General features: G+C 38.5%; 2 protein-coding genes across 2 annotated transcripts in view; one reads left to right on the forward strand and one right to left on the reverse strand.

The window, feature by feature from the left end:
- The window catches only part of FKBP1B (FKBP prolyl isomerase 1B), a 28,330-nt gene extending 25,163 nt beyond the window's left edge, over window positions 1-3,167 (reverse strand). The window contains exon 1 of the mRNA XM_034432205.3: window positions 3,009-3,167. Within this exon, the coding sequence (XP_034288096.1) occupies window positions 3,009-3,045 (37 nt within the window). The 5' untranslated portion in view covers window positions 3,046-3,167. The remainder of the gene's footprint in view (window positions 1-3,008) is intronic.
- A 2,073-nt stretch (window positions 3,168-5,240) lies between these two features.
- LOC117674146 (WD repeat and coiled-coil-containing protein-like) lies at window positions 5,241-15,400 on the forward strand. Its single transcript, XM_034431992.2, has 3 exons — window positions 5,241-8,230; window positions 12,825-12,945; window positions 15,132-15,400. Exons 1-3 carry the CDS (start codon window positions 6,311-6,313, stop codon window positions 15,275-15,277), a joined length of 2,187 nt encoding a protein of 728 aa, XP_034287883.2. The 5' UTR covers window positions 5,241-6,310; the 3' UTR covers window positions 15,278-15,400.
- The last annotated feature ends 1,797 nt before the right edge of the window (window positions 15,401-17,197 follow it).

The following is a 17,197-nucleotide window of genomic DNA, read 5'->3' on the forward strand; positions in this document are numbered from 1 at the left end:
TAATAAACTAGCTTGTATACAGAAATCAACAGTCTTTTTACTAAATGACATTCATTCACAACTAACGTTTCCAGATTAGCAGTTTGATGAAAGGTTTGCAATATAGATCATCATAGACATAGACCAATGTTTTTGACAGATCAACCAGCCACATACGGGGGTAGTCTTATTCTAAGATCCCTGCTACACACCTCAGCAATTATTAAAGAAAGGTTCTTGATTTTATCTGATCAGGATAACAAAAAATCTCAGTTCACATTAATAGCCTATTTCTCACAGTACCAAACTTAATGCCTCTGAAAAGCTAATAATCTTAATTGGAAAACAATAGCTCCCTTTTTTAATTTTCCTAGCAACTAACCATCAGAAATATTCCTCTTCTGAATCAGGAAGTACTAAATATTCATCATGACTAATAGAAATCGAAGAGTCTTGTGAACGCATTATTCCTCCAAATCTAGCCATCATTTCATCTAAATATTAAAGACTGAAAGCTTTGCAAAAACTTTATAGCTAAGGACAAGCATACTGTGGCTATTTTAGGCGCTCACAGGAGTCATTTTTGTGTCATGAGATATGCTAAACAAAAATTTCACATGTAAATTCTGCAAAGATACCACAAGACCACATTTTGCCTATGTGCTATCGACATCAATGTCAAGTCTGCCATCTGGGAAACATATTCTCCTCAACACTGGACTCCAGATGCCATAGGAGAAAATCTGTGCTAGTTTATGATGGCAAAAAATCAGAAGTGAACATTTTCCAAATTAAGAAGGATGGAGGATATTAACAAACACTACCGGTTTTTAACCAATTACAATTGTTAATTGATAAAGAACTTGTAATTTGTTTCACATGTAAGCAACACCTGCTTAACCCAATCCCAATTTAAGATCTGCATCAGTCTAGCCTCTATGCTAGGTTGCTGGCATTGGGTATGTCTAGTTTAATGAAAAGAGCCTTGGTAGTACAGTGGTCTAAAGCACCGTTATTAACACAGCTGCCTGCAATTACTGCAGGTTCGAATCTTACCAGGCTCAAGGTTGACTCAGCCTTCCATCCTTTCTAAGGTAGGTTAAATGAAGACCCAGTTTGTGGGGGCAATAAGCTGACTTTGTATAAATATACAAAAGTATGAAGGCTATTGCTTAATGCATTGTAAGCAGCCCTGAGTCTCCGGAGAAGGGCGGCATATAAATCAAATTAAAAAAAAAAAGAAGGACTAGGGGTGACATGATAGCAGTGTTCCAATATCTCAGGGGTTAAGCCCCAAAAAGATGGGGTCAACCTATTCTCCAAAGCACCTGAAGGCAGGACAAGAAGCAATGGATGGAAACCAATCAAGGAGAGAACCAACCTAGAACTAAGGAGAAATTTCCTGAAAGTTAGAACAATTAATCTGTGGAACAACTTGCCTCCAGAAGTTATGAATGCTCCAACGCTGGAGGTTTTTAAGAAGAGATTGGCAACCATTTGTCAGAAATGGTATTGGGTTTCCTGTCTGAACAGGGGGTTGGACTACAAAACCTCCAGGTCCCTTTCAACTCTCTTATTCTGTTATGCATCTGATGAAATGAGCTTCAGGTCACCACAAGTTTATACTTTTTAATTAAATGGGTTGATTGGAAAAGATGCTATCAGAAATGGCCCCTAATAGCAAGAACTTTGCAAACTAACTTGGGTTTGAATCCCCACTCTTTAATATCCATTAATAATAATTAATAATCTCCTGCTAATTATTGACCACTTCTCCTGATTCTCCCAAAACTGTGCTGCTAAGTGCTGCAGTTGTAATCTTGGCTGCTCTAAGAATAAAAGTCTTCTCCAGGTTGGCACCAAGAAACAGATCTCCTCTGTCTGCTAAATGGTGATAGTCACTATAATTTGCTCTTGTTCCTAAATTACTTCACCATGCTTGGATTTATGCAGCTGTCAGTAAATGCCATTTAAATAAACCCTAATCGCTAGGGGTGTCTGCTCTTGCCAAAAACTGCAAATGACTGACCCCCATAGAGCCCTCTGGATATTTTTCCTTCTTTATGCCGTTCTGGAAAGACACCAGCCTCCGTTTTTCTAAATCAGGAAGTCTCAAGTTTTCCTTGCTTGACAGCATTGTTGCTACTCCTTTTCTCCTGGCAGTTTTTTCCTCACAGATTTTTGCTTCTAGGTTTTCCAATTCTCTTTGGGTTACAGTTCCTAATATCTGGAGGAAAGTCATCCAACTCCTCACCGTTTTTTTTTTTGATCTGAAACTTCCATCAAACACTACCGGAGACATTTTAGGAAACCAGCAACTGATCTGGCAGCACAGATTATGGCAAAGGAAACACAGGTGAGGGACAGAGTCAGTTGGTGGGATTCAGCCAGTTCGCACCATTTCGGGAGAACCGGTTAACTTTCTGAACAGTTTGATGAACTGGTTGTTGGAAGAAATCATTAGGGCAGAGAACCGGTTGTTAAATTACTTGAATGTCACCAACTGGACAGAGTATATAAAAATTCATGAATACACGGGGAGGTGCTACACCATTCAGACAGCTATCCTTAATTGAACATTTTGTTTAGTTTAGTGTCCATCGGAGAAGTCTATTCGCTCTTCCCTTACACTGACTCACCAGGACTGATGTTGGTCCATCCCATCGCCTTTGCCTTGTAGCAAGCACACCCTTCTCGCGGGATAAAAAAAAAAATCTCCAATTCGGCTTCCTGTCCCAAATACTGGATTCCAGTTCTCCTCCGATGTCTTCATTTTTCTTTTTTTTAAACATTCTCTCTCACACACACATACGACATACACACACTTCCCCTACAGATACCACCTTGGTCCCTGCAGCAGTTGCAGAGAAGTGGCGGCGGCTGGAGCGCTAGCGCGCCTCCTCTGCGGCTCCCTCGGGCTACAATTCCACCCCCAACACCACCACCACCACCATTCCTACCTCCGCAGTCTCTTTTCCAACCCCCGAAAGTCACAAAGGGAGGTTAAAAAAAAAAAAAAAGAACCGTACCGTCTCCCGGAGAAATGGTCTCGACTTCCACTCCCATGGCTACAACGCCTTCGAATCCAACAGCAGCTTTCCCGCCCCCCCACACCAGTCCAAGCTCGCTTCTTAAATCAACGCTGTCGTTTTCAGCCCCGGCTCCGCAAGACTCTTCGGCAAACGCATACCCCTCTCACCTGCCCTCTGAGCTGTCCATCAGGATGTCCAGCCAATGAAAAAGATGGGAGGGGGGGGGTGTTCTCGGCTCTCTTAGCCAATCCCCCTACTCCATGGCAGAAGAAAGGCAGGGCTCTCGGAGAGGGAGGGGAGGGAAGCCCCCGGCTTTGCTTCATTGGGCTTGCTCGGCGGCAGCTTGGAGTAAGGGGGTGGGTGCGAGCGGCTAAAAGCACAGCTGAATGGGCAATCTGCTTCCTGCTGGATAGCGGCGATTGCTCCTTTGACGGCGGGATGCTTGCGGGCAGAGCTATTCTCGGGGCCAGCTTTGGTGTGTGTGTGTGTGTGTGTTTTTAACGCACGGCGATTGCATCAATGCGCTGTGCTGAATTCATCCTTGATGGGTGTTGAATGCATCCAGCGGTCAGCGTCAGTGGTATCTAACCACCTACGCAGACAGGCCTAGCCACTTGATAAGTATCTATAGCGGCCTCCGCTCCCCAAGGCTGCAACTGCTGCTCTTGACCTTATGATAAGACTAAAAGTATTCTGATTTCCCCCCCCCTCGCAGCACAACTGCGTCCATGTTCACTGGAATCACACAAACGGGCATCGTCAGAAAAACCAATGGTTCCTTTCAATTTTGGAAATAGCTGAGGTGGAGCTGTGATGTGCTTTGTCCTACCTGAGAAACTGGGGTAACCTAGTTTAAGGACTTTGAAAAAAACTGACTGCTTCGTGGTTAGTTCAGGTAGAGAAGGTTGTGCGCTTTCTTCATTTAGCTTAGATTCTTTCCCCAAGTGCACTTTTTCTACATTTTATTGAAATGGATTCGTTTAATGTCTCCAATGTTCACTTAACAATTGCCATATTCTCTAAATGATCATGATGCAGGGGTGAAATCCAGCAGGTTCTGACAGCTTCTGGAGAACCAGTAACGGAAATTTTGAGTAGTTCGGAGAACCGGCAAATACCACCTCTGGCTGGCCCCAGAGTGGGGTGGGAATGGAGATTTTGCAATATCCTTCCTCCAGGAGTGGGGTGGGAATGGAAATTTTGCAGTATCCTTCCCCTGGAGTGGGGTGGGAATGGAGATTTTGCAGTATTCTTCCTCTGCCACGCCCACCAAGCCACTCCCACAGAACCGGTAGTAAAAAAATTTGGATTTCACCACTGCCATGATGTTCACTTAATGACTGTCACAAAAAATATTTAAAAATCAGGTCCAGTCATGTAAGACTCAACTTATGACCATAACGACTTATAATTCCGGGCTCAGTTATTATTGTAATTGTACGACTATCTGTGTTGTTGGGTGTGTCCATCCAATGATTGCTTGGCATATTTTTAAGGTGATGATTGAGGTATGGCTTTTGTGTTTTGTACAAATTCTCTGCCATTTATAGCTAAAAGTCAAAAGGATTCTGGTAGCATCTTTTTTGGCTAACAGAGTTTAAGGCAATGGCCCTCAACCGTTTGGGCACCAGGGACCGGTTTGGTGGAAAGAGTTTTTTTCCGCAGACCAGAGGGGGCATCATTTCACATGTTGCCTGCATCCCGTGGATGGGGCTTCACTTGTTTGCATGGTCCAGTTTCTGGCATGCTGCAGACTTGTGCCAGTCCACGAACCGGGGGTTGGGGACCCCTGCTTTAAGCCATAAACTTTTGTGAGTTATATCTCATTTCATCAGCTTCATCGAATGGCTTAATTCAGGGGTGGGCTTCAAAAATTTTAGCAAGGGGTTCTCTGCCCGGTTGCTGGGTGGGCGTGGCCATGGTGGACGTGGCCTAGTCGGCCTCCTGCACCATGGCAGGGGGCGTTTTTGTCCTCCCCAGGCTCTGGAGGCTTTCTTTGAACCTCCAGGAGGGCGAAAATGACCTCCCCAGGCTCCGGAGGCCCTCTGGAGGCTGGAAATGGGCCCATTTCTGGCCTTCCCGAACTTCCGATAGGCATGTTTTTCACCCTCATCAAGCCTCCATGCATGCCCTGCACTTAAATGCATCCAAAACAGGCCGCATGGGGACTCCGGGGAGGGGAGGGGTGGGTGGGGCCAGCAAGGAATGGGATTTGGGGGTTCTCTGAACTGCACAGAGTCTTAGCTAGAGGTTCTCCCAAACCCCTGCGAACCCCCAGCAGCCCACCCCTGGCTTAATTGATGTAGGATTCAAATAGATTGGAATGAGACTATAGAGGGGAGGGCAAGACAGGTTGATTATGCAGATGCAGGTTACTAATGAGACAGATTATAAGTACCTTATCAAATAACATCTACAATATAGTATGTTAAAAATTCAGTTTGTGAAAAATGTACCAAGATACCATTTATCCATTTACTTTAATATTACTGTAAACATCTGCTTTTTGTCATATCCAGGATTTCTTACAAAAGCTGTGATTCAGCTTTCAAATGTATTAAACACTGTAAAACCTATTTTCCTGAGCATAGTTGCAGACATCTTTGATCAGAGGTCTATTCCAAAAATAATATGACAGGATTAAGACCTAGATTTTCTTTCTGCAAATGTGAAATAAATATTTTTATATTCTTCTTGTCCAAATTAAAAGGAGCAAAATGAAAAGAGGTTAGATGCAGCAGAAGGAAATGGCAGTATCAGTCAGAATACAGTAATATTTTATTTTGATTTTTGTTTATCATTAATATTACTTGCTTAGAAGTGAACTATTTACAAATGTCACTCTTTGAAGAAATGGTTCCTTTCACTTAGTTTTCCCTTCAAAGAGCAGAAGAATTTGGTTGTTCAGTTCATGCTACAACTAAAATTATTCTCCAACACTCAAAGCTTTCTTCTATTGAGTATAGGAGATATACTTCAGGTATTAAAGTGCTATTTTTAAAGCCCAGTATTTAAAAGTTAAAAATAGTCTTTTAAGGAAATGCAATAGATGAGATCAGTAATTAGTTAAAGCTCATTAGCTTCTCCCAGGAAAAGAACATAGAAAAAGCAGTCTGGAAGTAGATTTATTCTTAGAGTAATAGCAGTAGAATTTCACAGTGAAGTGACCTACAAGCCTAAAAGAAAGGCCATCACTTATCAACATGGAATTGGTCTATAACTAGAAGACTTTGATACATCAAGCTGTTCTGATGAATCTGATGGAACCTCTACTTCACACCAAGCAATAGTAATAGAAGATGTCAAGCATGGAGCTAGGAAAAGCTAAACTTCCTAGAACTGGCCTTAATGCTTTATACCAGGCTATTCATCCAGTATATGGGATTGCATGGACAGATGGCAAGCAGGTTACACTGATACCATTGCGTTTTCATAGCAAAGAATGGAGGTTTGGTGATTCAATTCTTATCGGTCAGTTTGAACATGTCCAGGCACTTTATTGGAATGCATGTTATTCTGCCGACTTGCCAGCTCTGCTTGCTGTTCAGCATAAGAAGCGCGTTAGCATTTGGCAGCTAATCCATAACGTTTTAGAAAAGAATAAGCTGATGGTTTTCCGGACTTGTGAAATTGCTGAGCCGTTCCAGTTGCTTCCTCAAGGCTGTGCGTGGCACCCAAAGAGAGATATTTTGTCAGTATTTACCAAAAGGGATGCTTCTGTTTTATATGCAGTTCGTTTAGACAATTCCAAGGTTAAAGCAGACATTAAAAGCAGGGGACTCATCCACTGTGCTTGTTGGACCAAGGAGGGCAATCGTCTAGTTATTGCTATAAGCAGTTCTCTTCATTCCTATATTTGGGATGAGGCCAAGAAAACACTGAATGCTTGCACTTTTTGCCCAATATTTGATGTTGGAGGCTATATCTGTGCTATTGAAGCTACTTTGGATTTTCAAATTGCTGTGGCTACTGAACTCCCTCCTGATAAGGTGCCTGGTTTAAATGCTGGTATTACATTTGAATTACCGGTAAGTTCTGAAATGGATTTTATGTCTACAGATTCTTCGCAGTCTACTCTGGTGCTTGGGGATGAAGAATACTCAATGGATTCGAGAAGGAAGTCTTTTGATTCGGATAAATCAGTAGCAGTGCATTCTCTTGCTTCATCTTCTTCAGGCCCAGTTGATCTAACCAGTATCCTGGCAAACCACAGGAAACTGGATCGCAGTCGTATACCTTTGAGGAGGAAGGTCAGCCCTTTAGGAAGTGGTCAGTGTTCTTCACAATTGATCTTGGTCACTTATGAAGGAAAGATAACCAGAACTAGAAAAGTCAGCATTCCAGGCATTTTGGTCCCTGATGTAATTGCCTTTGACTTTAGTGCTCAAATGGTCGCAGTAGCTTCTAATACTTGCAATATTGTTTTGGTCTCTTCAGTTACATCATCCTGTGTGCCCAACTTGCAACGGATCCAGCTAGATAGAAATGAACGACCTAAAGGTCTATCCTTTTTGACAGATAAACTTTTACTAGTTTTGGTTGGCAAGCAAAAATTCACCGATCCCACATTTATTCCTCCCTCTAATTCAGACAGATACGTCATCAGATTTCTGATGAAAGAATTAGTACCTGGCAAAGACTCTTCATCAAAATCTGGGACTAGCCAAACTTTGTCATTCACTTTTGAGCCTTCTGTTAGCCTTCCTGAGAAAAGAAAACATTTTAAGAACTTTGCTTCAGAGGATTGTATTGTGGAGCAGGAGCTCTCAAGACCAGTTAATACTTTTATTCAGTCACCCAGTAGAAGGAAACACATGCTGAAAGTGAAAAGTTCTAATTATGAACAAACATCCCCATCCAATGTGTGCATTTTTTATGAAAAAGGAGCCTTGAGAAACTCATCCATTCTAGAAACTTTGGAAGCTGAACCAATTAATCGGTCAATGGCCTTGTTTGGTGCTGAAACACCTACTGGATTTTCCAATACATCGAATTCATCTAAAGTAGCACACAAATCTTTAAATTCTCCTAAAAATAGCATATTGGATAACGATAAAAGAGCAACTGAAATATCCATAAATCTGGAAAGATGCTATAGCAGCTTCAATGACGTACATTTGAGACTCCTTGAATTAATAGAATACACTAAAAATGGAAGGAGATTGTCTCTTGTCTACCCTTCTTCTCAAGAACCACCTTTCATACACATCAAATACCAGGTAATTGTAAAACATTTTCCCTGTAAATTGTTTTTGGCAACTTGCTACCAATTGACAAAGTCTTTAAATTTTTTAGCAGGCTGCACCATTCTGTGCTTGGTTGAAGTATTGTAGAAGGAATAATGGCTATTGTGTTTCATATTTGGCTTTAGATAAGTGAGATTTGCATATTCTTTTCTGCTCGGGTGATTGTCATTAATATATTATATGTCCATTTGATTTTCAATTTGAAGGCATTACCTATTGTAATAAATACGCAAGTATGTGGTTTTTAAAATAATTTTTGGAGAAACAAGTTACTGGATCAATATATGTCAGTAATAGCATACATGCTTCAAAGATTCATTTAAAGATTCAAAGCATTGAGAAATATATTTGCTCATGTAATGAAGAAATTTTAAAAATAAATCCAATGTCAGGTTTTCTTGTCTTCAGAAGAGCATAGGAATTCCTTTCTTTTTACTCACATCTTCATGCAGTAGAAAAATTCCCTATGTATAAAAACATTTTTTCCACTGTAAAGTTTTAATTTTGATTCCTGCTGTTTTAATGTTTCCTAAAACATAAGAGAGTACTGAAGACAAAGCACTACTACCTCCTGTCTGATGTGTTGTTTATTTCAAAATGTAAGAATGCAACATTAACCTTGAGTGTAAAAAAATAAATTCAAGGTTTTAGTATTCCTGCTAGATTCAAAAACACACATTCATATCCCCTACCATCCCCCTTGCTGTTTTCCTTGCAGGAGGAGAAGCTGGAAAAAAAAATCTGAATAATTAACTTTTTCTTTAAAAGGATTTGTGTTGATGCAGGATTATTAACATATTGCATTTCACAGAACATGAAAAGAATGGAAGGAGAGGGTCAGGGGGGTGCACGTTTATGTTGATTAGACTGATTAGAAATATTTATTTATCAAATTGATAGGGCTGCCTACGTCAAATTCCAGTAGGTGTAAAGGAAAAATGGAAATTCAAGATCATTCTTGGTTGTTCCCATGTTCATTCACCATAGAAGTGAAGAACAAATGATGGGGAGGATAGATGATGTCCATAAGCCATCCTACTAGGGAAGAGTTTCTGTGACTGTACACATGATTCCCTACAAATACAGCCATAGGCAATTCATTCCCCCTCCTTCCCCTTTTTCTTTTCCTTTGTACTTAGCTGCCTAAAAGCAGATGTCCTCAAATGCAACCCACAAGACTCCCAAAAGTTGTATCAAAATGTTAATTTTATGTAATAGAAAGTCTTTAAATGCATGCCTGACAGCAATCATGTTGTTAGGCTATGTTGAATTTTGATGCAATATAAATGTAAATTAAATATTTTTTTCTCCAGTTCCCCCAACTCCAACTTTTTGTTTAGTTTTCCTAGCACAGTACTAAAAGACCATACGTGGCCTTTGCATCTGAAAATGTTGCACACTTCTTTGGTTAAAAACAAAATCATTTATATCACAAAGTTGCAAGGAAAAAGCGGTATCATAAACCACTTTGATGACATTCTGTTTTAAGGAGATTTTAGAAGATGAAAATATTTCGGTGATCATAAAATGACACCCCCCCCCCAAAATATCAACAGTGTATTAAAGGAACAGAAAGTGATCTTAATAAACCAAGTTAAACATATACAAGTAGTGGAAGGTAGATGACAGGAAAATAAGTCTGAAGAAGTCAATTGACTAAATCAGGAGACTAGAATGACTAGTTTGTCAAAGTCATATTTAATAACTGCAATCAGGAAAGCAGTTGGGAAGTAGACTAAAAACACGCAAGGTTATGAAAGCCAATGAAGATGAATGTAAAATTGATGTTTTATAGCATATAGCATTTGAAAAACAATATTTGAACAGTTTGAAAAGGTGGAAGGGCAATAATTAAAATAGGAGATAGTGGGTGCATAATTTGAAGCAAAGAGAAAAGGATAACGTTCAGAATAAACAAAAATTTTGAATATATAAAATACAGAATACTGTATTTGTTATCCAAGATGAGAATTGTGTTACTTATTCTACATTCTCTGCTGCTAACAGTTCTGTGGTTTGAAGTCTGATTAATTCTTGATTGTGATTCTATTTAGGGGATGGTAGTATGAAACAGATGGCATTCTGTTTGGTAATGATCTTTTCACTATGATTTATAGCAGTTTGCATCAAAGCAAACAAACCAAGAAGAAAAAAGTCCAGAGGTAAAGTACAACTCCCATTTTTTTTCCAGATGTTGCTGAACTACAACTCCCAAATATTAGCCACCATGAATATATTGGGACATGTTGGGAGTTGTAGTTCCCCAATGGAAACAGATTCTCTTCTCTTAAATGTTCAGTATTTAAATCTGAAGCAAGCAAGGATGCTTTAGATCTGGTGTGGGCATCCTCTGAGTTCTGCCACAACTGCCTTGTGATAGTCTGGATGTCACGCCAGGCCTTTTAATCTGTCTCTCCGTGTCTAGCATTAATTGATTTACATTAATGAATGTAATCACTCACCTTCTATCCTAAAATCCTCTAGTGCTTAGCTAACCCTGAGTGCACATGGTCAGAGATCCAATAATTCCTTGCAGGGGCCAGGCATCCAGTGAATCTTCCATTAGAATTAGAAGGTGTGATTGCTGAGTATCAGCTAGCTCTGAGCAGCTGAAAATCACCAGACTGTTTTTATATTGGAATTAAGCTGTCTGTAAATGGGAAGACTTCACCTTAAAGTCTTAAAGAAGCTACCCACCCACCCCGAGTTATGTGCGATTTGTGGTTCAGGAAAATACACATTTGGGTTAAGGAGCTAGTGACAGCATAGCAAAATAAAGAAAAAGGAAAAATTGGAGATGAATGGTAACTGTTGTGGTTCAAGGAGGACTACATCGCCTCTTTCAATAGAGCTGTTTTTACTTTCTCCCTCAAGGAAGTATTCACTGCTTCCTGAATACTGTGCATCGTCTCCTTTTGGCAGTTTAGACAATCGGAGCAGTGAGGATTGAGCCCCCAAATGGTGAAGCCCTTTCCACAGAAAATTCTGTCACTTTTTAGGAGTTCACAAATTCAAAGGAATGCCAGATGACTTCACAAGTTCCTCTCTCATGAAGCTGTCGAGCAAACAATCATGAGATGTTTTCTTCAGAACATGCCTAGTAAAAAATCTATTGCCCATCACTTTCCAATAGAGAATACCTAATCTTAAAAAACAAATTGGAGAGCACACTGCACGCTCAATCAAGGCAGAGAAATATTGGTGCTTAATGTTTCCTAAAGCACAAGATAGTACTGGAGCCAAAGTACCACCAACTCCAGTCTGATGTGTTGCTTATTTCAAAATGTAAGAATGTAACATCAATCTTGAGTCTAGAAATAAATTCAAGGTTCTAGTATTCGTTAGATTCAAATACACACATGCATATCCCCCACCATCCCTATTGCTGTTTTCCTTGCAGAAGTTGAGTTGAGAAATGTTGCAAATTCCAATTGACATAGTGAATATGATTAAATGTGTGGTATTAAAGAAAATGAAACCCTAGTAAGTACAAAATGGTTTTACTACCTTATAATCTAGGACTGCATTCAGAATGATAGAGTAATAAGAAATAGAATATGTTATAATTATTGCAGTAAAAACAAACCATTGAAAACAATGTAATACTGTGTGATGACTAATCTTAAGGATATGAATATTTATCTATTAGTAATGTCACAACATACCCTCTATACTCACAAGTTATCCCAAATGTAGACTTCACTCTCATTATTCAGAAAAAAAATGATATGGTAATCTAATATGGTAAACATTGAAATAAGAATTGGCTCACATATTGTGCTAAGCCACAAATTGGTTTCACTGGTTCTGACTTAGCATATTGTTTAAACCATGCTCTTCTACAATCACACAAATGAAATTAACTACTGCTGTTTCATTAATCTAACATGAAGAGCAAGTGAATTTTATCCATGATTGGATATAGCTGGCTACATTATATTTGGCTTACTATGTATATATCTCAAGTGGTTTGTTTTCCCTAAAACCCATTTCTTATCCTGCTTCTTGATTTACCTCTTTTTGTGCATGTTTTCTTGCATTCTATCTCCCCTCATTTCAGTTTTATTTCATACCCAGATGTACATTTCATTATAAGTAGTTTCTAGGGGTTGAAGGAAGTGATTATGTACTTTCCCACTATTTCTGTTATAATGCTATAATATTTATGACTAAACTCAGCCAATTATGTTTTGATTGGGTTCAAATATTATGCAGTACTATAATGTAGCTTGGCCCATTTTCGCATGTGAGTTTTCTGAGCCCAGCCATTGTGGTTTGTAAACCATGATTGTGGAGTTTGTGCTATGCCTGAATCCAATTGAGGTTGATTCGAACATTATTATTTATTATTTTTATTCCCTGCCTTCTCAAGACTTTACAAGATATTGGTTCATATTGATTTCATGGGGTTATTTTAAAAATAGACATGTTTGGTTGCTTCCTACATGAAGCAGACTACCTCTTTTGTGTTTCTGAGAATAAGATGAGCAAATTGAATGACTGATTTCAAATATCACCAATATTTTAATAATAGGTTTATTTTTTTTTAATGTATATGTGCCTGAAGAAGCGTTCTTCAAATGGAGCAATAGCTGAAGAAACTCGCAATGTTCTACTATATAATGGCAAAATCCATCTGAATTTAGTCCAGCAACTTTTTGATCTGCATATTGTTGAAATGAAACATGGCAAGTCCTCTTTATTATTTAATTTACCTAATTGTTTTAGTGAAAACCAACTTTTGGGAACCTGACTTACACGGGTTCCCCCCCCCCCATAACTCAGCAGTACAGTGTTAAATTGATCTTCATTCCTGAGCCTAGGCAGGACTGTGAATACTCTATTTATGGATATATTAATGTAAAAAATGGATTGGAAATACGGGCAATTCTCATATATTTGTAGTTCTGTGAAAATGCTGCATATATTAGCAAATTAACAGTTGGGAGCCTGCATGTTGGGCAATTCTGATTGTTTTGCAGCCCCACATGCCAGCAAATAAGCACAACAGTCTGTGAATACAGATTTGGGTGTACAAAAACATTTTTGTCAGTAATCAAATTCACAAATATAGAACCGATGAAAAACAAGGATTGCCTATAAATTGATAGCAAGGTAACACTTTCTCTAATCTACTTAAGCAACTTTACCCCTACTCAAACCATATGATAATTTAGTGTATTTAGACACTGAACCCAATGGTTCATGTATACAATTGCATAACATTGTTATTTTAGTAAATGATTAAATAAATGATGGATTATTGCAATTTGCAAAATCAGTCTCTCTATCTCTCTGATCTCAGACATCTATGCACTGATTAATGATGCCTGATAAAGCTGCCCTCTTATATCACAGCAATTTTATCAAGCTACTAATGTTTAGTCAAATCTAGTCCCATGTTCGTAGTAAAGAGAAAATCTTTGTTATTAAATTACTGGCTGAACACAGATGCTAAGCCATATGTTACTTGCTTTGTTTTGGGTTAGCGTGTAGCCTAAACTCAGCCAAACTATGGTCAAAACAATGATTCACTACAATACATAAATGCAGTTTTAATCTTTAACAAAGTTGATAACAATTGTGCAATAAGCTTTCTTCTTGTTGCTTTTCCTTAAATGTTTTAAAATCATAAGAAATAGTTTTTACTAGGTTTGCGTAAACTTCCCAATTTATCAAAAATGCATACATGAGCAAGAATAGCTCCCTTATGTACAACATAGCACATTAACAAGATAAGAATTTAGAAAATGGTATTAAAAGAAACTTTAAAAATAATTAAAAGAATTATTTTCAGTAATCAAGAAATTCACGTTATGAGTTTACTGTGCCCTCCAACAATTTACTTTTCCCTGAAAACTAAAACAAAGGGGATACACTATAAATATTTAATATTATTTTCAGATATAACCCTCAAATGTTAAAGCTTTCCATTATTCTTTAAAAAAAGTTGTATAGTACAGTAATTAAAATATATTTATAAACTTTTACTTAGTTTGCTATTTTATCTCTGCAACAAGCGATAACTTCATTTTTCTTCATAGAAAAATATATCAATATTATATATGTATGTATGTATGTATCGAGTGAAATGCTCCCGGTTCGGACCGGATCGCCCAATCCGGTAGTGATGGCGGCGAGTGGTTCGGAGAATCGGTAGCAAAAATCCCTGTGCCCCCCACCATGCCCAGCTGAGCCACGTGATCATCAGAGGCTGTTTTTTTAAACTTTTAAAAGCATTTTTTCTACAACCTCTTCGCCCGAAAAAATGCTTTTAAAAATAATTTTAAAAAGCCTCTGATGATCGTGTGGCTCAGCTGGGATCGTCAGAGACTTCTAAAAGCATTTTTTCTGCAACCTCTTTAGCTGAAGAGGTTGTAGAAAAAAAAATGCTTTTAAAAGCTGCTGGCGATCCCAGCTGAGTTGCTTGATCGTCAGAGGCTTCTAAAAGCATTTTTTTCTGCAACCTCTTAAGGTTGTAGGAAAAATGCTTTTAAACGTTAAAAAAAGTTGGCCACGCCCACCCAGTTACATTACCCCCCCACACACACACACCAAGCCATGCCCACAGAACTGGTAGTAACAAATTTTAGATTTCACCCCTGGTATGTATGTATGTATGTATGTATGTATAATATGCAAATATCATATCAGAGCCAGATTATCTTTTTGTAAGTAACAAAGGTGAAAAAATAATTAGCTGTGTTATCTATCTACTTTGGCTTAAAACTGAAACCAGACATGTAATTTTTGTAACAGTATTAGAAAAAACCTATTAAAAGAAGCACAAAGGATTATATACTTAACATTTAGACAAGTGCTTATACATCTAACTCATGCATACATCTTCTGACATTTTTTTCCTCTTCCCTAGGTCCTTCCTGGATAGTTCTTACTGCGGATGGTGAAGGTTTTATTCCAGTAGCTTTTAAATCAAAGCAGGAGATCATCATAAGGGATGGCAAGGATAATTTTGATCCCCAAGAAAGTTACGCGTTCAAAGCAAATTTTTCGTCATAATCACCAAGCATGGTGAGATAGGAAACTAAAAAACATTCTGGAACATAAAAGAACTGAAATGTTAGAATATGATTACCAGGACTTTCAAGTGTATTTTAACTGTAATTTACAAGAGTTGCCTAGCAGTGTGTTTTCCCTTCAGTGGTTTATTGTACTTTAAGTAATCAGGATGGTTCTCAACACTAAGAAGGGAATATTGAATTTAAAATAAAGAATAAAATAAAGAATAACCTTTGAAGCCAATCAGATATTCTGCGCAAAAAATCTGTCAGATGTGTTTATTTAAAGTTAGTACTACCATTAGGGAACTCTGCAGATGAACAAACCATATATAATTGGACTTTAAGTGACTGAGTGGAATACTGTTCCTAAAGTACTTCCACAGATCAAAAAATGGAGGCATTTTTCATACCCCTCTTTTAGTCCCTTTGAAAATCTTTGGGAGGGACATTAAAGGATTTTACAGAATAAGTAAGATAAACTGGGAAGGGATCATATCATTCATAGAGATTTTAAAAAATAAATAAATAAATAAATTGCAGGTGCTAAGAGGCTATTCTTAATTGGACCCTGAGACTTTTTAACTGGATTTTCCTTATTATAGTTCTAACATGATTCAGAGTCCTATCTCTGCTGGGAAAAAGCTTGTATTGGAGGGAATGTCAAGAGCATGTACAGGTCCTGCTATAATATATATTGTATATAAATATCTCAAATGTTTACAATACCCATACATGGGTGCATTAGTACCTATTAATACCTGCACAAATAGTTAACTCAGTTACTCCATCTTTTCCAGATCTTTTCCCATATATCTAAACTCTACTTTTAGGGAAACCATTTGTCCAAATGCTATTTGTATAAACAGTGGCTTAAAAGTTTGTGAAGCCTTTTGAATTTTCAGTGTTTCTGCATAAACATAAACATAACCTAAAATATGATCTGTTCTCCAGATGTTGTAAAATTAGATAAGGAGAATCCAGTTAAATAAATGAGTTCAAAACTTGTTATACTTGTTCATTTGTTTATTGAGGAAAATTATCCCAAATTATTTGTGTATGGCCAATGTATGCAAACCTCTAGGAGTATCAGTTCATCTAAAGAAGCAAAGGCATCTCTTGCATTGGCAAATATCAGTGTTCATGAGGCCACCTTCATGAGAACACTTGAATAGCAATAGTACGCATGGCAGGTATTAGGAGAAAGCCATTACTCTCTAAAACAGGGGTGTCACTCAATTTCATTGTGGGCCACATCAGGGCTAAGTGGGGGTGCATGGCCAGGGTAGGCATAGCCAGCTCGATGTCGTGCAGCCCTGCCGAGTCTGTTTTTGGCTGCGATGGCCTCCTGCCAGCCCTCTGCCAGTGAAAATGGAGTTTGCTCAGTTTTTGCTGGCAGAGGCACCATGGGCCGGTCCTTTGCTGTTTCAAGGGCCGCCCCGCGGGCCTCAAGTTTGACACCCCTGTTCTAAAAGGAACATTGCTATTCCATCTACAGATTGCAAAAAAATCACATGGCTAAGCCAGAATGCTGTTGGAAGAATGTTCTGTAGATGGATGAGACTAAAATAGAACTCTGTGGCTTGAATGAAAAGCATTCTCTTTGTTGAAAGGTAAATACTGCATTCCAATGCAAGAACCATACAGTTGCAAGAAAAAGTATGTGAACCCCTTGGGATTACGTGGAGTTTTGCATGAATTGGTCATAAAATGTGCTCTGAACATCTAAGTCACAACAATAGAAAAACACAGTCTGCTTAAAATAATACTACACAAACATTAGATGTTGCCATGGTTTAATTGAACATAACATGTAAACATGCACAATGCAGGGAGGAAAAAGTATGTGAAACTTTGGACTTAATAACTGGTTGACCCTCCTTTGGCAGCAATAACCTCAACCAAATGTTTCCTGTAGTTG

This window comes from Pantherophis guttatus, chromosome 1 (assembly GCF_059756535.1).
Source record: "Pantherophis guttatus breed Tessera chromosome 1, ASM5975653v1, whole genome shotgun sequence".
Classification (NCBI taxonomy): Eukaryota; Metazoa; Chordata; class Lepidosauria; order Squamata; family Colubridae; genus Pantherophis; species Pantherophis guttatus.

Bases quoted from the DNA above. Each gene is read 5' to 3' on its own strand.
- LOC117674146 (XM_034431992.2), top strand. From the start codon at position 6,311: ATGTCAAGCATGGAGCTAGGAAAAGCTAAACTTCCTAGAACTGGCCTT. The intron at 8,231-12,824 runs GTAATTGTAAAA...ATGTGCCTGAAG, and splicing joins TCATACACATCAAATACCAG to AAGCGTTCTTCAAATGGAGC. The intron at 12,946-15,131 runs GCAAGTCCTCTT...CCTCTTCCCTAG, and splicing joins TATTGTTGAAATGAAACATG to GTCCTTCCTGGATAGTTCTT.